Below are 19,523 nucleotides of genomic sequence, written 5' to 3'. Positions count from 1 at the left end.
AGACCTCAATTTTCTCTTCTGTAAGATGGAAATAATAAAAATCTATTTACAGGGCTGTTGAAAGTTTTAAGTGAGTTATCATTTGCAAAGTCCTTAGGGCAATGCCTGGCACACAAGAAGTACACAATAAATATGTATTATTCTTATTACTATTGAGCGTGACTTGAGATTTAATAATCCAATGTTAGGACCATATGATACAATTTAACAGTCTGGATCTCAGTTTAGCTCATCTACCTCTGACTTAACACAAGTCAGTGATCCCCATAATCTGAAAATATTTTAACATCAGCAATAATATTCACTGCCTTTTTCATTAATCCCTCTCAACTTTATTAAAAGTATCATTTGAGGAGCCCTTGGGTGGCTTAATCGGTTAAGCGTCAGACTCCTGATTTCAGCTCAGGTCTTGGTCTCAAGATCATGAGTTCAAGCCTTGCAGTGGGGTCTATACAGGCATGGAGGCTAAGAAAAAAAGTATTCTTTGAATACCTACTAATACATGCTAGACACAGTGTGGAAAATCCAACCTGTTTTCAAAGATGCTACTATATTTGGGGATTAAATAAACTAATACACATAAAACAAAAAGCAATATAAGTCCAAAAACACTAAACTGAGCATAATCAGGTAATGGAAAGGAACAACAAAAACTAGTATTTTTATTAATTTATTCCATTAATATGTAATAAAAAGAAGTGTTCAGACTCCGTGGCATTGTGGAAAGGGTCCAGACTGAACCATGTGGAGGGAAAGGGCTCCAACGACTCTTTGGCGGGTGACAAGGAAGGCAAATCTGGTGAGCAATGGTCACAGCAAAGCACATGGAACCCTCCACATTCTACACAATCTACCACAATCCTCATGCCCCGAGACATGTGAAGTCTAGTTAACACAAGGAATAACACGTGGACCAGATACAGAAAAACACAGTACAGGGGGTAAGAAAAACAAAGAGGACAAGAACTAGTGAAATGTGAGAAAACATACTACATGCTGCTAAAGGCAAAAGAGAAGATTGACAAATGAAGAACTCATTTTGTTCCAGTTAAGCTTTGTGTTCCGCACAATTCTTTTCCCACTTAATATTTTTGTAAAACAATCACCACAAAAAAATTCAAGCCTGTACTGAGAGCTGATTTATTAATACATTTGGCTTTCATAGTGTTCAGCTGATAATAGCATGATGATTTCAAGTACCAAAGATTCTACATGTTCATTAGGGAGATGGTTTCCGGGAAATTTTAATTTTCTAGGGATGCCTAATTATAGAAGCGAATGTACTTTAAAGTCTTAGTACACTAAATCACATTATCCCCTTTTTGATCACATGTAACATTAAAATTAATAGTAATGATATACTTAAATGCAGAACAAAGATGAACCAAGGAAAAAATAAGGAGAAAGATGAAACACAGCGGCACACCCAAACTCTGTTCCAATGCAACCAGATCCCAGTGTGGAGAGCTGTGAAGGGTGTGTGTGTGTGTGTGTGTGTGTGTGTGTGATAAAATGTGTACATGTATACACATACACACTTACATGTATATACATACACATACATATTTCTGAAACAAGGCATCCTATGTATATGTATATGTATATGTATATGTATATGTATATGTATATGCACCTGTGTCTGTGTGTATACGATGGTGAAGAGCACAAGATGACAAATCAGGAAGCCATAGCTTAAACCCAGCCCTGTCCTAGTTGTTGTGTAATTGTGACTTTGAGTGTGTTTGTTTCTCTAAGCTTCCAAATTTCAAAAACTTGTGGGAATAAGGAGCTAATATATACAAGATACTTGGGTAAGCCTAAAATATAGTAACAGCTCAAAAATGATAGCTATTATTATCAAGAAACAATAAGCCAATCATTGGACATGTGGTCATCTTCATACATTTTTAGTCACATGCACACATTTACTGATATATACAGACACGTTCCTATATATAATTTATTACATACCACCCAATCTTAGTGCTCAGTTGACATGCCTGAATGTTGGAACCAGGAAGGACCAAACCAGGATTCAGGCTAACCAACTTCAAAATTGCTTACATATTACTTCTGGACAAATACTGACAGAACTGGTTGGAGAATCTCATTCTTGAGGGACTGTACCATGAATCACGACAGTGTAAGACTGACTGACCATCCAGGTCACTGGACAAGTGGCCTTTTTCAACCTTGTAATATCTGTACAACACCCTGAGGCCTGGACTGCTTCCATCCCATTACCAGGCTAATGGCGGCCTTCCAGCTCAGGTGCCAAGCAGATTAAGTGGTCAAAACTCAAGTGTTCAACTGGTATTTACCCTAAAGATACAAATGTAGTGATCCAAAGGGGCACATGCACCCAAATGTTTATAGCAGCAATGTCCCCAAACCCAAACTATGGAAAGAGCCTAGATGTCCATCAACAGATGAATGGATAAAGATGTGGTATGTATATACAATGGAATACTATACAGCTATCAAATGAAATCTTGCCATTTGCAACAACATGGATGGAACTAGACAGTATTATGCTGAGCGAAATAAGTCAATCAGAGAAAGACAACTGTCATATAATCTCTCTGATATGAGGAATTTGAGAGGCAGGGTGGGAGTGGGGGAGGTTGTGGCGGGGGTAGGAAGGAGGTTGTGGGGGGCTAGGAAAGGAAAAAAGAAACAAAATGGGATCAGGAGAGAGACAAACCATGAGAGACTCTTAATCTCAGGAAACAAACTGAGGGTTCCTGGGGAATTGGGGGTAGGGATAGGGTAGCTGGGTGATGGACACAGGGGAGGGTATGTGCTATGGTGGGTGCTGTGAAATGTGTAAGCCTGATGATTCACAGACCTATACCTCTAGGGCAAATAATGCATTATATGTTAATAAAAAAGATATGTATCTCACACTAAATATATACTATCAGTAACACATACACACACACACACAAACAAGCAAAAACAACTTAAGTGTTCAGAAACGTAGTACTCTGGCTTCATTTCTTGGCCAACAACTTATCTCTGGATCCCTGGTATCATTAGTGAAGATGTGCCCCAATGCAAAGTCCAAGCAGATCTGTCTACTCCATAACCAAGAGTTCCTCCTCTTTTCTCCTAGGGCAGGACAGATGCTAGGAGTGTGTTCCTAAGGGATAGGGGTGACCTTCATGCCCATGTGTGCAGAGGCTCGCAACCCTGGATGTTGCTGCAGAAATTTCCATAAGGCCTATGACTATTGTAGAAGTGAGTTCAAGTCTTAGTTCAAGTCTTAGTTGAATTTGCAGTCTCCTTCCACACAAGACCAAAGCCTGGGCCTGAGTCAAAGTTGTAGCTCCCTATACGGATGCCCCACCACTACCTTTCTCTTTGCCAACTTTCTAATTCCATTCTTTGCCGACTCTCTTCTTCAGGAAGTTTTTGCAGTCATTCATCAATCAGAAAGTCAAAGTCACTGTCCTCATGAAAAATACTATTCTAGCCAGGACATGTGGTGGGTTTGCCTTACCCGAAAGCCTCTTACTTTACAAGGCAGGCCACTCTAGGCTATGAACCTTAACCAAACCACTGGCTCCACCAATTCTGTGGTGTTCCTGCTCCCGCCCCCTTCCCTCCCTATGTTACATATTTTAGAGCACTCTTCCGTATACTAACTTCTTTGGCTTGATTGTAAAGCCTCCTATAATAGGTCCCTAGTTGGAAAAATTCTGAGTCCTGGACTTTATCCCATCTCTCTCTATACACTTTGAGAAATGAGATTCAGATGTCTAAGTCCCTCATTTACCCTGCCCACAAATGTTCACCTTCTACACTGAACCAGAAAGTAAAACTCACTTTCCCTTGATAAGTTTCTTATCTAAAGCTACAAAAGGAGACTTCCCAGAAGGCCATTACAAATATCATGAAGGTCTTCATCAGGCAATAACAAAATAAATAAAAAATGAAAGATGAAGGAACGGAGAAAGGGAGGAAGAAATTCAGTAAGAATTTTTCATAACATCCAGGAGAGAACTAACATTCCCCATACTGCCAGACCACGTGACGGACCACCTGATACGGCAGTTAGCAACTGTAGTTCTATTTCAAGAGACATTTAATCCCATGGTGTGTCTGTAGCGGCATAGTTAGGAGATAAATCATACAGTCATTCTACGGAATCTTCTTGATAACTTTACCACTCCACTGGGGGAGGAAAAAAGAAAAGATGAGGCGTTGTCATGGCTTAGAAAGTGCCACAAAGCAAATGGAAATAGGCTAGCAAATATCTTTACCTTAAATTTGACACCAGTTTTCTTACAGTTTCCTTAACAGATGTGCTTGGAGAAGATTTTGTTGGTAAATCCACAACGTGACAACTACCCCTCACAGAGAAGCTGGCGCCGTGTCCCGAACGTGGACTTAAACCTTCCACCTGGGCACTGTGCAAAAACAAGCCGAGACTTATAATTTCAGACTTATAATTTATTAGGTACCAACAAATTCAGAAACATTAATAGATGACAAATAAAATGTTAATACACAATAGATGAGAGCAAGGCCATAAATGTCATGCTAAAAACTGTCATTTAGGGAGTTACAGAAAATCAATTCTCAACTAGAAAAATGACTATTTATTCCTGAAAAATCTTGTTTCAAGATTTTTGGGGGAGCTACAATTAAACAGAATTGGCAGTAATGTATCCTTAACTAGAGTAGTCCCATAACATTTACTTCATTTGCTGAAAGAGGCTTTTAAACCAAAGTTCTATGTTAGCCTGAGGGAAGGTACATACAGAAATAAAACAAAAAAGGGCCAAGTCAGTTGAAAGAACTATTTAGTCAGAATCTGTAGGAAAAAAAGTGTTCCAGGGGACACGTAATGAGTAGAGATGAAGCAAGACCACTGGGGTGGAGTGTGTGGGAAAGTGAGGCACCAGGGAGGGGAGGGCTGGGGCCTGTGGCCAGGGGGCAGGAACTGGCGTTTACTCTAAGTAGAGCAGGCACTACCACTGACCGGTTTCTCTCATGGAAGCAAGGTGATCTGCTGTGTGTTTTAAAAGGGTAACTAGCTGTAGTGCGGAGAATAACTCACAATGAGGACACTCAGAATAGTGCACTGTGTTAATGAGACCCAAGGTTTTCAGTACTGTGAGAACAAAACACATTCAAGAGGGCTGGGGGACTTGTAATTTGGGAAACAAAGCTGTGTGGGCAGGTAGGGGTCAGATCACATAGGAATTTGCTTGTCATATAAGGAGGGGGTTTTTGTAATCCTTTCATGCTAATATTAAGACCATAGCTCTGGAGAGTTTTATGTTTATATTGTATGGGTTATTTAAAAATTGGACAAGAGTTTATATCAAATAGAATGTGTTTCTACTGTCGGCAGCTTTTTGGCATTAATTCTAACTTCGACTGATATTTTATTTAAGGATAAGAGGATTATAACAAATGCTTGTCTCTTAAAGAATACTTATAGACTATCTGAAGCTTATTAAGTATAACTTCCTTTATGCTGAAATTTTATTATGGTAGTCCTCTAAAATTTTTTTTTTTATCATTTCTTGGGATGCTGAAAAGTCATGCACTGGAGGTAAAAGGTAAAGTACACTACACCTGAGCACAAAGAGTCCTCTCCAAACCCATTTCTCTTCCTGCCAGATAATAATAACGCCAACCTCACAGAGCTGTGCTGAGGATTAAACAAGACACACGAAGAATTCAGCCCAACTCTTACACTTAATAAGTGTTCAGTAAATAGTGCCGAATTATTACTGTCATTATGATCTTTATCATCACTACTACTATTAATGAATTTGATAAGATTCTTCTATGCGTCAAGTTCTAATAAAGAACTCTAGGCTAAACCATTATCCATAAAGTGGTCTAGTGACAGCATAGGGGGAAAACTGCATCATTTAGTCAATTAACAAATATAACAGCTCTGAGTCAGCTGCTATTCTGGATGCTAATGACACAGAAGTGGGCAAGACAGCCCTGCTCTTATGGAGTGAATTAGCTCCTAGTGAAAAGACAGAAAGTAAGCAAGCTAGAATGTAACACACTAAAAAAAAGAGAGAGAGAGAGAGAGAGAGAGACTACTCAATAAGATACTTTAAAATAGTAATAAGTGCTCTGAAAAAAAACCATGCAGGATGCTAAGATCTGATACTGTGCCTTGTCAGGAGTGGGACAGGCTATTGTGGATATAGTGCTATGGGAAGACTGCTCAGACACCTGGAATTATGAAGAAGAAAATATCTGGTCCCCATCCTTATGGGAAGACAAATGTTCAGAGGGACAATTCCACTTGACAATGGTGTTGCTCACCCATCGTGTCAGAATACAGCTGATATTTGACAGGTAATTATTTTTTTTAAAGATTTTATTGAGAGACAGTGAAAGCGAGAGAGATCACAGAACTCCAGAGAAAAGCAGACTCCCCGCTAAATAAGGAGTCCGATGCAGGGCTCAATCCCAGGGCCCTGGGATCCTCAGCCGAAGGCAGTCGCTTAACCGACTGAGTCACCCAGGCGCCCCTAACAGATAATTATTGAAGTTGAAGGAGTTATGACTGCTCTGATAACTGCATTAGTGGCTCTCTGAAACTCTGAGTCTGCCTGCGAGAGTTGGGGGTCCCAGAGAAGAGAACACTTGAACCCGAACTTGAAGGAAAGAGTTATAGACTGGTGTACAGCTTGCAGAGGGCAAAGGAAGCAGCATGGACAGAGATGGAAATGTGATAAAACAGAACTCAAAGCAACTCAGAAACTCTGGGAAGCAAAGTGGGGGCTCCAGGAAGGACCAGGAGTGAAAGGGACTTCCACCGTGCTGAGGAGTTTGTAACTTATCTCACAAGTGATGGGGCCATGAAAGGCTTCTGAGTAGAACAGTGAAGTGAGAGGGTCTGAGTCTCAGAGGGAATCCTCTGTCAGCAAATGCAGAAAATAAAACAACTCTCTGTTTTTCTCCGACACTCAATTCAATGTGCTCCTATGCAAAAAGGGCCCACGATTTGGATTCACAGTCACAGGGTCTAAATGCCTGGGAAGCACCTTTGACAAGTCTAAGTGAGGGTAAGAGCTCACTTCCTTGGAAACGTCCTTTCTATTTTATTGGGCATCCAAATTATTCAGCTGATTTTATGTTAAAAGTGACAAAAGTCTCATGTCAAGAAAATTCTAGCATGCAATGATTATCATAATTACATACACGTGTAACAATAAGATAATGAGCCACACACAAAAAAACAGGTTTCTGATTGCATATTCACACCTTATACACATGTGACATTTTCAGTTCTTTCACTACATTAGAGTAATTTGAATTAGTTGCTCGCTGTGAGTAGGAAGTTAAGCCTGTTCCACTTCATTATCCTCAAATCTTCACAAAAGAAAATAAAAAGGTTCAGGAAAAAGGTAAGAAACCTAGCTGTATTCTATTCTTTCTTGTCTCCTTTGTAAATTTGGTTCCATTCTTAATTGCCTTTGCTTGTTGCTATTATTTTCTTTCTTCTTGTATTTAAACATTGATAATTACTTTGCAACAGTATAATTGCACTCACTTGGAATGTGTGTAATTGCAGTACACTCACCTTTCCCGGTTAGGCAATGAAGAGTTTCTCTTTATTTCCAGAGTATCACTGCTCGGCTCTTGTTTTTCTTCAAAAGACAGACAAAATGAAGACAATCACATTTTGATGATCACACGATAATGTGAAATGAAAGAAGTGTCAGCAGTTTATTCATTATTATATATTATTAATATATTTATAAATATTATAAATATAAAATTATTATAATTTGGCTTTGTGTTCCAGACATCCTCTTGTAAAAATGGACCAATATATTCTTAATACAACTTACAATAGCCTTTTACTAAAGTATAGATGGTATATATAATAATCCAAGAGCCTTTGTAACTTGTGTTTTTGTAAGTTCTTTTTCATGATGTTTATTACCTGCAACTGGTGTGCATGGGGTGACTGCTTGGGGTTCCCTTCTCTTATAGGCCTCTGCCCAGACAACCTCCTGTCTCCCCCCTAGAATCCCACTCTATTCCATTTCAGGTTCCGGTTCAAAAACATCCTAACACACCCTGACCCCAAACATTTCTCTAGTAGAGAGTTGAAATTTAAAGCAGAAAGAGACCTACAGTCATCTAGTTGACCTACTTACTGAAGGAACTTCATTATTTTATGTTCAGAGAGGTGAGTGATTCATTTATAGTTCACAGAAATGCTCTGATTCCTTGGATTGGTTTTAAGAGTGACTTGGAGGCAGTATATGCAATAAGCCAATGTGTCTTTCTTCCACCTGTCTCCAGAATTCATTGTGGTAACTGTCCAAATATCTTATTCCACCAAGTAAACCCTTTCCAACAAGGTAAGGGCCATCAAAGGCCAAGTGGAACAACATAGCAACAAAGGAAGTTTTAGATGGTGGGTGAACGGCTGAGGATCTGCCTCCTTTAAGTAAATAGGAAAGAGAAAACACAAAAAGAGGTTTTCTAAGCATACTGCAGGTGCCACTGGTTTTACTCACCGGCTTGCAGACAAAATGAAGGTTTTTTTAGCCCAATGGCCAACTAATCTATAAGTACAGTCATTTGAAATTATTTCACAATTTGTTCTTTTCAAACCCAGGATGAATATTTGAAATTAAATATTAATTTTAGGACCAAAATTGTATTAACAATTTTTCCATTATGATTTGGAAATCCAACAGGCACATACTTGAAATCATTTTAATACTTTGAAACTTCTAGGAAAGACAGGCTTTAAGATTAAAAGAGCCTTACAAAAGAAATCTTGATTGTGGAATTGCAAATTACCCTAATTAAGAAGAGAGATTTTAAAAACTGTGATTTCTTAGGGACCTCACTAATGGGTTCAAATATCAAGATGTGCAAGGACAGCTGATTAGGTTACCTGAGCAACAAAGTATGCAGGGATTGCTAGTGACCACAGAGTGAAGCCATGGACTGATACAAGGACTAGGAAGGGTGAAGCCAAAAGGATCTGAGGCTTGTGAAAGAAGCTAAGAAAAGCTTTAGAACTTATATCAGAATAAGAGCAGAACCATGAAGATAATGGGCTTGGTTCTCAGGACCAATGGTAGAATATTAAAACAAGAGAGAGAATGGTATAATAATAATTTAACACATAATAAAAGGGTTAATGAATGGATGCTAAGAAAACATAATCTTCTGAGTCTGGTTTGCTTCCAGCTTTTCTATCCAGCGTAACAGTTTTTGGATGGAATATTAAAAGATGGCAACTGTAATTTTTTTTTTTTTAAAGTTCAAGTCTCTCACTTGAGACAAAGGACGTCCCATGGGGATAAAGGAACTAATGGATGTGTTTGGTGAACTAGTCTAAGGGGAATCATGAAAAGCAGGAAAAGGACTACAAAATTGAAGACAGAGAACTATTATAATTTTCAAAACACAGTCTGAATTAAAGAGCTCTTATCAATCTACTGCAAATTTCTAAACAGAATTCAATGGAGAGTGTGGCCCAAGTCTGCTGCTGGAGATGTCAGGCCGTGTGTGGCAGTGCTGGGGGAACTCTCCTTGGGAAGGAAGGGTTTCTTGGCTCCTCTGAAACACAGGAGATTGGAGGCTCACTCTCCACCCACCCATCTTCCCACTTCTGGAACAACACATTTTAACTTTTAAAAGTCCAAACTGCTATCAAACTTCTGATCTACATCTACATCACATGTGCCTCATAAGTCACACTGAAAACAACTCAAACATCACAGCTAATAGAGGTAAACTGAATTATTCTTTTACCTTTTTTCATAAGAGAAACTTCCTTTTTTTCTTGTTTCAATGAGACCTCAGTGTCACTTTTATCTAAAACCTGAAAAATAAGCTGTTTACTTAAAGCTGCACAAAAATATAGGATACATTATAGTGTGAGAGATGACCTGAGTATCAGTGCCCATATCAGAGAGAGAGGCCAGAGGCACCGTTATGCACATGTTATGACGGTAGACAATCATGCGCATTGTAGAAAATGATGGTTACATCATAGTTGTCATACTTACTTTTACCATTTCTTTATCAGGACCTGAATACTTCTATCAATATTTGTACAGGTATTTTTAAAAATCCATATCATGTGTGGATGTAACAATGACTCTAACAAATGAGACAAGTATTTGATTCACCAGGAGCAACCATGAAGCCTCTGCTGTTCTAAGGAAGCTTATCACATCCATGGTCGATACAGCAGACACAGAGCATGAGCTCAACATCAGTGCAATGAAATCCTTGGGGAGGTTGGGGTCTGGGGCCTGAGGCCCACAGCATGATCGGGGAGAAGACAGGGAAGGGGATGGAGAATGCACCAGGCCAACAAGGGGACAAGATGGGGACATCTTGACTTTTGATAAAATCCAAGGAAATCTGGCTAAAAGGGGTCACAGAGCCTTAATGTGTTGAACACAGGAGCCAGGAGAGTTGTTGGCACCTGGGAGTGAGAGGGTGTATGTGTGTGTGTATGATGTCTGGGACAGGTGGGCGGAAGTGGGGGTTGGGGGAGGAGGAGGAGTGTGCCATCCAGAAACCATGTCTACCATTGCTTTGGGAAGCCTGAAGACCCATTTTGCAAGGCTCACACAAAATAAACTTACATTTTGGAAACATACTTCTTTAGATCAGAGAGAGAATTAGTTCATGCCCTTCAGGAAAACAGACCTAGAATGTTCCCTTCATGTATTCTGCAAATCTGTGAGAAGGTGAGGGAACAGGAAGTGAAAACCAGCAATGGAGAAGGCAGGGGTAAGGCAAGAGCTCCTTGATCTGAAGACCCTTCAACATGTGCTGAGATACAACTGTGTTCCCCACTTCTATGACCTGGTGGAAGGTGTTGTAGGTTCTCTGGGGCTTGCCCACTGTGTCTGTACCCATCACCTTTTTTTTTTAATTTTTAAGATTTTATTTATTTATTTGACAGACAGAGAGCACAAGTAGGCAGAGAGGCAGGCAGAGAGAGGGAGAGGAGGAAGCAGGCTCCCTGTTGAGCAGAGAGCCCGATGTGGGGCTCAATCCCAGGACCCTGAGATCATGACCTGAGCTGAAGGCAAAGGCTTTAACCCACTGAGCCACCCAGGCGCCCCACCCATAACCTATCAAGCCCGCTGTGCCCTGCTAAACAAATGTGAGAGGGAGAAGCTATCACCTCCCCTTTTCTCCCCTTCCAGGAAACACAAGCATATATTTTACATGGCATTCTAGAAACCACTCCTCAGGAAGCAGGTTAAATGGGCACACATGTAGCCTAGCAACAAAAGACCTGTAAGGCTCTCCATCATTGCTGCTTCTGTTTCACTCAAAGCCATAACAAGAAAAGTCTTGTTAGGGAAAGGGAAATAAATAAAACTAATGCTGGGTGGCTTGGTCAGTTAAGTGTTCTGCCTTTGGTTCAGGTCCCGATCTCAGGATCCTGGGATCAAGCCCCACTTTGGGCTCCCTGTTCAGTGAGGAGTCTGCTTCTCCCTCTGCCCCTCACCTTGCTCTTCTGCGCACACATACACACACACATCTCTCTCAAATGAATAAAATCTTAGGGAAAAAAACTGATACTAAGCTGTTTTGTCCATTTCAGATTAGTTTTTTACTTGTACTATAAATAAAGTCCTGCCCCAGGAGTAAATAAACACATATATTTTTTAAAGTTCATTTTGCAAAATGACCTTCCGATGTACATCTTATTTCTCTCTGATGTATCATCAAACTTACATTTTTTTCCTACTATGCTCATACATACAGGAAACATGTGTGCCTTTTTGAATGCCTCTGACTTCATATATTTTGAACAGTTTATAAGCAGTATAGACTATTTCCCACAGCAGTTAACAGCAACCACAAGATAAACTGACGACAGGAGCTATTTAATCCTTTAGTTACAACCGCTTTGTTGTAATCCGTGATGATCCAGCTCAGAATGTGTTTCTTCCTTTGGTAACTCATCCTTGTGATAAAAATCAGACAAGAGGGTAGCATCCAAGATTAACCAAAATGACAGCACTCCCCATGGGGAACTTTTGTTGGTGGCGGTATTAGCACAGCCTCAAGAAATTGTTTTTGCATTTTATCGTTTAGTTGTCTGCTTGGAGCCGTGCCTTATAGAGGCTGTTTCCGTGAAGGTCAGGTGTGTCCTCTCACTCCAAAAATGGTACTCACGCAAAGCTTTCCCATCTATATTGCAGGAGAGATTACCTTCTTTTCCTTTCCCGTATTTTCTTTATTCTTTGGCATAGAGATGTTTAAAAGATTCTGGATAAACAACTCATTGCTCCAGTGTTCCCTTTTAAATAACACTGAATTACTGAGTTCATTGGATGCTCTCCTCCATCACAATACATTTGTGGCTTTGAAGGTCTGAATACTTTCAAGCTGAGACAAGACATACGGCTGTCTTTTCGACGACACTACTTGTATATTTTGATACTGCTTACAAAGCTCTTTCATATACATTACTTCGTTTCATTAGAGAAGTGTTCTTCAGTCTCTTAGGCTTAACTGTGTTTCATACTCTGCAGTTGAGGGATATCTCTTTCCTAAGATTTTACCTCAGTCATGAAACAGATAACACCTCCCACTCAGTAAATGAGATTATAGTCAACTCTTCACTTGGGGTTTTAGACACCTTAATTAAAATTATGTTAACAATGAGCAGAGCGGGATTTGTCGGTTCTCCAAGGGATTCAACGGATGAACATAATACCACATGCTCAATTTTATGAAGTATCTATTTAAGAGGCTAAATAAATCATAAATAAGTTAGAGAGAAGGGAAAAAAACATACCACAGTCAGCTGCGTAACTCTTCTCTAATTCAGCTGTTGTTAGGAATGCTTAAGAACTGGTTTCTATCACTGTATCTGCTTTCTTTCTTGCTATTTCTTTGCCCCACTATCTCCACCATAAGCCTCTATTATTACCAAGGACCCTGAAAGGCTACCAGACCAGTAACAACTTCCTGCCAAATTCAAAGGTCCTTTCTGTTTTCACTCTTCCACAGTGAATGTTATGTTCTGGGCTCCTCTCTCTCTTTCATAAATTTATTCCCTAAAACTGAGTTCCAGTATGGGTCAGGCATTGTTCTGATGAAGAATACCGTCTTGCTACAGAATTGTACTCATTCACCCTCACCATACCCAACACTAACACTTCCTACCCCTTTCCTCTGCTTTCCTTTCCTCATGACCACTTGCCACCACCTACCCTACAACACAGTTTACTTATTTGTCTTATTTGGGGTCTGGTACCCCCACTGGAATGGAAGGACCACGAAGTCAGGGAGTATCATCTATTATCTTCCTGCTGTATCTCCAGGATCTATGACAGAACCCGACACTCACTCAGTATACGTACAGAATCGCAGAAAGTCCTGGCCAGATGTACACGTTGCTGGGGGATAGGGGGAGTGGAATCTAGGCATTACAAACAGCAAAGGAAAAGTCGGAAGCAAAAATAAGCTTGGGGTGTTGGAGGCCAAAGAAGATCAGGGTGGCTACAGAGAAGTGAATGAAGGGATGAGTGGTAGGGGATGAGAACTAAAAAGAGGTCAGGTCAGGTCACCTAGGGCCTTGAAGGGCACAGCAAGAATGTTGGATTCTGCTCCAAATGTGAGCAGAAGCCACTGGCGGGTCCTGAGTAGAATGGCATGACCTATCTTTCGGATGCAGTCATCAGATTTTTAGACGGTGGATGCCAAGAGAAGCAATGAGATCATTTATAGAGCTATTGCTACAGCCCTGACAAGGGATGTTGGTGAATTCACTAGGGTGGAGGCTGTGGAAAAGGAAATACGGGGTATAGGTTCAAAGAGTGAGTGGGCAGGACTGGCTGCCAGGTTGAGTGCCAGGTGTGGAGGGAGGAGAGGAATTCAGGATGCCTCCTGGGCTGGGGCCTGAGTGGCTGTGAACGGTGGTGCCATTTACTGAGACAAGGAAGCAGGAAGAAGTCTTCTGCTGTTTCTTCTTCCCTTGATTTCTAGAACTTTCTGTGTCCCAAATCTCCCAGGATCTTTATTTTTCTGTCCACACTTAATTCCTCAATGAACCTATTAAAATCTCAGGGGTTCAACCATCAACTTTATCCAAACAATGGCCTGATGAGCATCACCAACCCTAACTTTCCACCTGTGCTCCAGTTTACTTCCAGCTGACGTTCTGCTGGAACTTCAGATCTTCAGTCCCACATGTGCTAACTCGGATCCCCTGTCAGCTCTTCTCTTCCTGTCTGAAACAGCCTGTCATTCCCAGCTGCCATCTCCAAACTGCTCTTCCTGCCTCATCTTCCGTGCTCCTCTCCAGCGTCTGCTCTGCTTCCCTCCAAATGGTTCCATGTTCCTTGTCATCCTTACACTGCAGTCTTTAGGCAGCATATCCTACTTGATTTTTGGGTCTTCAGCTTCTCCTCTGCCCAGGACAACAGCATTACCACAACCTGGTTCATCTTCCTAAACAAAATCTCCATGATCAAAGATTTCTTCTCAAAACCTTCCCACAGGTCCTGACTGTTTCCTACCTCAAGTACAAACTCTGAATCTGGTTTTCAAAGCCATTCTAAGTTACATGAACATATTTTCAGTACTTCTTAACAAAGCCCCTCTGCTATAACAGAAGGCTATCCTCAAAAATCCCCTACAAGCACTGTATATACTTTTGCCTTCACTCTCTAGGTGGTATGCCTCTCTGTCCTTCCCTCTTTTAAGACAAGTGTAAGTCCTACTCTTTCCAAAATGTCCTTTTTAGTTACTCCAGCCCATATTGATTTCTTCCCTTCTCTGAAAAACTAATAGTAAATTACAGTTCTTTGTTATTAGTAATGGCCAATCATCTTATCTCTGCAACCCAGATAAGCCTGAGATCTTACAGCAGCTTCAATTCTTTCAGGATACTTCAGAGCAGAATTCAAAACTTGGGTCCATCTCCCCCAAACAAATCCAATTCTACAAAGCATTAATAAATATGCATAACGTACTGAAGATTGCATTGACAAATGCAGGGTTACATCCAGCAAAAATCTATTTCAGGTCACCATGAACCACCTCTATTTCTACATCTTCGATTCTGGCTGCCTGCTGAGCTCTCTCCCCACACCACCCCCTCCAGCCTCTCCAATTCTGCAGCACTATGTTTTTTGGCTTCTGGGATGACCTTCCTCCTTTCCCCAAATCCTTACACACACCCCTCTAGCTCTCCCTTTGCTGCAATTTCAGTCTCTCAATTTTCATTCTTTATTCCCATGTCCTGGCCCAACCAATAAAGGCTGAATTTGCCCTCTTCAGAATCAGAGAAAATGGTTTTTTAAAATGTTTTTCATAACACAAATAATTATTTTCATTATTTCATTCTGTCACAAATCATCACATTTGTTCTCATAAAAACCTTGAGAGTAAGATTATTTCTATTTTATATATTAAAAAAGCAGAAGGCCACAAGTTGATACAACTGATGAGGGGGCTGTAGGTCTAACTTTGAACCTGGGTCGGTCTGTCAGAGCACAGAGTCTGTCAACTTTCTGTAAAGTAATGTTAACACCTGGTTTTATAAAATTCTCTTCCAATTTTCCTGCTCCTTTAGAGCAAGGATCATATATATGAATTAGATATGTATATATATATGTGTGTGTGTGTATATGTGTGTATATATATATATATATATATATATATATATATATATATATATATTACATCTCTCTGGATCTCTGATCTCAGGATCTCTGATATAGTATTGTTTATACCTTTGTCTTAATTGGTGCATGGTTGTTGGTAGTCCACATACTGGCACTTGAATATTCAGGTTCATAAGTTCCCTCAAGTTCATAAGATCGTCCTTAGGGTCAGGAGCTGTATCACATGCTATCTCTGTGTCTATTGTAAGTCTGCTGGTGACCTGATGAATTATGCTGTGGAGAGTGAGTATAGACATTTTTTCTTCCATAACCTTTAGGGAAGCTCTGGTTTGCCTCTTGTAAAGGAGCTGTCTCTGCCTGTGAAATTTCTGATAGTGTTAGCAACAATCAGAGCATTATACAAGTTCATACAGAGTTCATAAATAACATCGTCAACCAGGAAAACTAAGAAAGGGCCTACTTTTGAAATTAAGGCAACTTTGATCATCTGAAATCACATTCTTACAATACCACTGCAGTTTACTCTTAAAAAACAATTTCTGTTAGGAGCTGGAAAACTGATGTGTATTTAGGGCAAATGCAGCATTTAGGGACTGACTGGCTATGCAGGTTACTTATTTTCCTTCTTTTTTTTTTTTTTTTTTTTTCACCTGCTCTTGGGGTTACAGAGTCATCTTTTCACTTCATTGTCATGTAGGACTGATGCTGAAACAGAGTGCTTATAGCTGTTGTTTCTGTGTGGTGGGGTTTCGTTTCTGGCTACCACAAAGCACAGACACAGACACGGGAGACTCATCAGCTGTGCCAGATGGCTCCCAGCTTTTGTGACGTACCACAGACACCCTGTGAGTGGCCCTAGAGATTCAGAACTGTTTGATGAATTTCCTGAGCTGGAATCAGCCTCTTCTGAAAGATGTCCCTACAGAGCTAAGGAGGTATAGCTGGCAAAGGACTTCATTGTGAGACAGGAAGATGGTTCCATCTACGCCTTCCTTTATTCATATGTCTTTCCTTAGCCCCAGAAACTGCCACATTCTGAGCTAGACACTGGAGGGCAAATCTTTCGTAGCAAATACAGAGACTCCGCTGCCAAACTCTTAAAATACATCTGTCAACAATGATCTGGCCATCATATTTTTTTAAAAAATATCTGCACAGTGTCCAAAATCTATAAAGAACTTAGCAAACTCAACACCCAAAGAACAAATAATCCAGTCAAGAAATGGGCAGAAGACATGAACAGACATTTCTGCAAGGAAGACATTCAGATGGCCAAGAGACACATGGAAAAAGTGCTCCACATGGGGCGCCTGGGTGGCTCAGTGGGTTAAAGCCTCTGCCTTCAGCTCAGGTCATCATCTCAGGGTCCTGGGATCCAGCCCCGCATCGGGCTCTCTCCTCGGCAGGGAGCCTGCCTCCCCCTCTCTCTCTGCCTGCCTCTCTGCCTACTTGTAAAAAAAAAAAGAAAAAAAAAAGTAAAAAAAAAAGTGCTTCACATCACTCAGCATCAGGGAAATACAAATCAAAACCACAATGAGATATCACCTCACACCAGTCAGAATGGCTAAAATTAACAAGTCAGGAAATGACAGATGCTGGTGAGGATGTGGAGAAAGGGGAACCCTCCTACACTGTTGGTGGGAATGCAAGCTGGTGCAACCACTCTGGAAAACAGCTTTAGAGCTACCCTATGACCCAGCAATTGCACTACTGGGTATTTACCCTAAAGATACAAATGTAGTGATCCAAAGGGACACGTGCACCTGAATGTTTATAGCAGCAATGTCCACAATAGCCAAACTATGGAAAGAACCTAGATGTCCACCAACAGATGAATGGATAAAGAAGAGGTGGTATATATATACAATGGAATACTATGCAGCCATCAAAAGAAATGAAATCTTGCCATTTGCGACGACATGGATGGAACTAGAGCGTATCATGCTTAGCGAAATAAGTCAAGTGGAGAAAGACAACTATCATATGATCTCCCTGATATGAGGAAGTGGTGAGGCAACATGAGGGCTTAAGGGGGTGGAAGAATAAATGAAACAAGATGGGATTGGGAGGGAGACAAACCATAAGTGACTCGTAATCTCACACAACAAACTGAGGGTTTCTGGGGGGAGGGGATTTCAGAGAGGGAGTGGGGTTATGGACATTGGGGAGGGTATGTGCTAAGGTGAGTGCTATGAAGTGTGTAAACCTGGCGATTCACAGACCTGTACCCTTAGGGATAAAAATATATTATATGTTTATTTAAAAAAATAAAAAATAAAAATAAAAAATAAAAAATATATGCAGATCAAGAAAAATGAAATGAATCCATCTGCCAATCTGTTCTTGAGACCAGGTGCAAGCCAAAGAGGCCGAAATGACCACAGAGGACAAAAAGGCTCAAGGCGGGCCAACCAAAAAGGAAGTAGGGTTTCTGGTTATTAACTAAGCAGGTCTACCCCAACTTGAAGGAGCCACAACAGATGTTCTTCCCAAAGTCTTAGCAATATGGGCTTGCCACTGATATTCAGAGTAGAAAAAGAAAAAAAAAGATTATTACATAATTTAGAAAAATGACAAATACCAGTATGGCTTCATATCAGTCAGAAAATATTCATAATGTCAGTTGGGAACATGTGCTCCCCCAAGATGAATAAAAGCATGCACAGTGCAACAAAAAGTCAATACTTTTATACCCTGACTCAAGTCTCAGGAAATTAGTCCCACTCAACTTCTCTGACTTACTGTCAGCATTGGCAATGTTATTCCCCCTGGTGTTTCCTGAATTTTGAAGCTTTCTTCCAATTGATCATTTGCTTTCCTGACCATCTGCTGTAGCCTGGAAACCTAATTTTCCCAGTCACCTTTCAGAACAGACCCCCTAGGACATCTAGTCTATACAGTCTCTTCCCACATGGTGACATAACGTGAGACTCTTTCCTCTTTGCTAGGATGTTCGGCAATCTAGTTTTGCTTTTATTTTTCTTGTTCCTATTAAGCACGGTGCAGTGCCCATTGATCAGATGGCTTGATTTTGTGGGGCACCAATGTGGTATGGGGCTCATATGCCAAAATTTTGCCTGGAGTAAATCGCATAGCAGTGAGCTCAAGTTTTTAATTGAACTAAGACAAACTCTTAATTACAACAATGCCACAGGGCAATGCTCTAGTAAAGCAGAACCGTGGCAACCTTCACTCAGACACTGATCCCCGTAACAGAGGCTGGTGCCTCTCCAAGAGGTGATCTGAAGGAATTTCTACTTCCTTCCCATCTGGGGTTAACTGGGACAAATTTGAACTTACACATGGGTTTGGAAATGCCTGCGACAGAAAGAGTTCAGAATCAGAGCGGGTGGTGTATGCGTTTTGAGCATGGAAGATGAAAAACAATAGGTCAAAGGTCAAGCAACACCAGCTCATGGAAGGGGATGGTGATCAAGTTATGACCACAACCATGTTCCTACAAGTGGTAATCCTAGACAAGAAGAAGATTCTCCTCTCCAGGAACCATCCCTGTGATGATGGTCCTGATGATGTCTACGGGACTCTGGGTGGACTGGAAAAAGAAGGGCCAGGTCTTAAGCAGAAAAGAACTTTATTGGATAGGTCAGATTTAGGGTGGATAGGGAAGAAATGAGATAAAGGGAAGTTAGCTTAACGTGGGCAAGGATGATGGATTGGTTTTTTAAAATGAATTCAAGACCCTTGCCTAGAGAAGGCCCATCTGTGGAATTCAGGAAACCTGTCCAACCCAAAATGCTGAATGTTAATCGATGTGTTGTCTGTCCCTTGAAATCCTTGCCCCTGCATAAAGTGTATCTGTGTACTCCAACCAACCTGTGTGGAAGGGGCTGGTGAACAGATGTGGGGAACAGTGCGGGGAGATGGAAGAGAAAGTGA

General features: G+C 40.8%; 1 protein-coding gene across 1 annotated transcript in view; it reads right to left on the bottom strand.

Annotated features, from left to right (window-relative positions):
• Nucleotides 1–19,523, bottom strand: part of MORC1 (MORC family CW-type zinc finger 1) — a 181,096-nt gene that overhangs the window by 15,809 nt on the left and 145,764 nt on the right. Inside the window, exons 21-23 of the mRNA XM_032344363.1 lie at nt 9,769–9,838; nt 7,568–7,634; nt 4,266–4,412 (exon numbers count right to left, since the gene is read on the bottom strand). Coding sequence (XP_032200254.1) covers nt 4,266–4,412; nt 7,568–7,634; nt 9,769–9,838 — 284 coding nt within the window. The remainder of the gene's footprint in view (nt 1–4,265; nt 4,413–7,567; nt 7,635–9,768; nt 9,839–19,523) is intronic.

Source organism: Mustela erminea, chromosome 1 (genome assembly GCF_009829155.1).
Source record: "Mustela erminea isolate mMusErm1 chromosome 1, mMusErm1.Pri, whole genome shotgun sequence".
NCBI classification, from domain to species: Eukaryota; Metazoa; Chordata; class Mammalia; order Carnivora; family Mustelidae; genus Mustela; species Mustela erminea.
The sequence above is the reverse complement of the archived record's forward strand: the minus strand, read 5'-3'. Positions and strand labels throughout refer to the sequence as shown.